This window comes from Otolemur garnettii, unplaced genomic scaffold, assembly GCF_000181295.1.
Source record: "Otolemur garnettii isolate 467f Iridium unplaced genomic scaffold, OtoGar3 scaffold00174, whole genome shotgun sequence".
Lineage (NCBI taxonomy): Eukaryota > Metazoa > Chordata > Mammalia > Primates > Galagidae > Otolemur > Otolemur garnettii.
The window spans coordinates 2,035,774-2,036,836 of record NW_003852569.1 but is presented as its reverse complement, the minus strand read 5'-3'; the positions used below and the strand labels follow the sequence as shown (position 1 = coordinate 2,036,836).

General features: G+C 39.7%; 1 protein-coding gene across 5 annotated transcripts in view; it reads left to right on the top strand.

Moving 5' to 3' along the window:
• PRUNE1 (prune exopolyphosphatase 1) overlaps positions 1–1,063 on the top strand; it is a 32,664-nt gene that overhangs the window by 12,699 nt on the left and 18,902 nt on the right. For 4 of the 5 annotated variants that reach the window (XM_012811793.2, XM_003800391.3, XM_023519439.1 and 1 more), the window contains one exon: positions 185–387. In XM_012811793.2, coding sequence (XP_012667247.1) covers positions 185–387 — 203 coding nt within the window. Of the gene's footprint in view, positions 1–184; positions 388–1,063 lie in introns of those variants that run through there. The other variant, XM_023519440.1, reaches the window with a different exon arrangement.

Genomic DNA, 1,063 nt, shown 5'->3' with positions numbered 1-1,063 from the left:
AAAAAAAAAAAAAAAAAGAGGAAGAAGGGCAAGAGTCTTCCTTTTATTTTCATAGACTGGGTAACTGTGGTTTTGAAAAAGGTGGTAACTTACCCAAGATTGTGTTTCCTTTGGTCTCAATAGTCTTGTTACTATTCCCCATGTATTCTAAAACATGATACCATCTTTTCACTTTCCTTTTCAGACAACTGAGGCAGAGGAAGTCTTTGTGCCTGTTTTAAACATAAAACGTTCTGAGCTACCTCTACGAGGTGACAACGTCTTCTTCCTTCATAAGGTTAACATTCCAGAGGCCATCTTGATTTTTCGGGATGAGATTGACCTCCATGCATTGCACCAGGCTGGCCAACTCACCCTCATACTTGTTGACCATCATGTCTTACCCAAGTAAGTAGAAGAAAATCAATTTGATAGTTATCATGTACTATGTGACTCTGATGAGTGAGAAATAAAGAGGAAGAAAGGGGCAGTGCCCATAGCTCAATGGGTAGGGTGCCAGCCACATATACCCAGGTTGGTGGGTTCAAACCCAGCTGGGGCCAGCTAAACAACAATGACAACTACAACAAAAAAAATAGCCTGACGTTGTGGTAGGTGCCTATAGTCCCAGCTACTTGGGAGGCTAAGGCAAGAGAATAGCTTAAACCCAAGAGTTTGAGGTTGCTGTGATCTGTGGGGCCATGGGACTCTACCGAGGGCAACATAGCAAAAATCTGTCTCAAAAAAAAAAAAAGACATATACCATAATAATAAAAAAATAGAACATGGAGAGTTGAAACTAAAGGATAGCTCAGAGATCATTTCAGTCTGCCTTTGGTATCATTATTTTAAGATTTTATGTAATAGGAAGCTTTGAAAAATGTTTGCTACTGTATTTTTCTTTTTCTTTTTTTTTTTTTTGAGACAGAGTCTCATTATGTTGCCCTCAGTAGAGTGCTATGGCGTCACAGCTCACAGCAATATCCAACTCTTGCTTAAGCCATTCTCTTGACTCAGCCTCCTAGTAGCTAGGACTATAGGCACCTACCACAATGCCCAGCTGTTTTTTTTTTTTGTTTGTTTT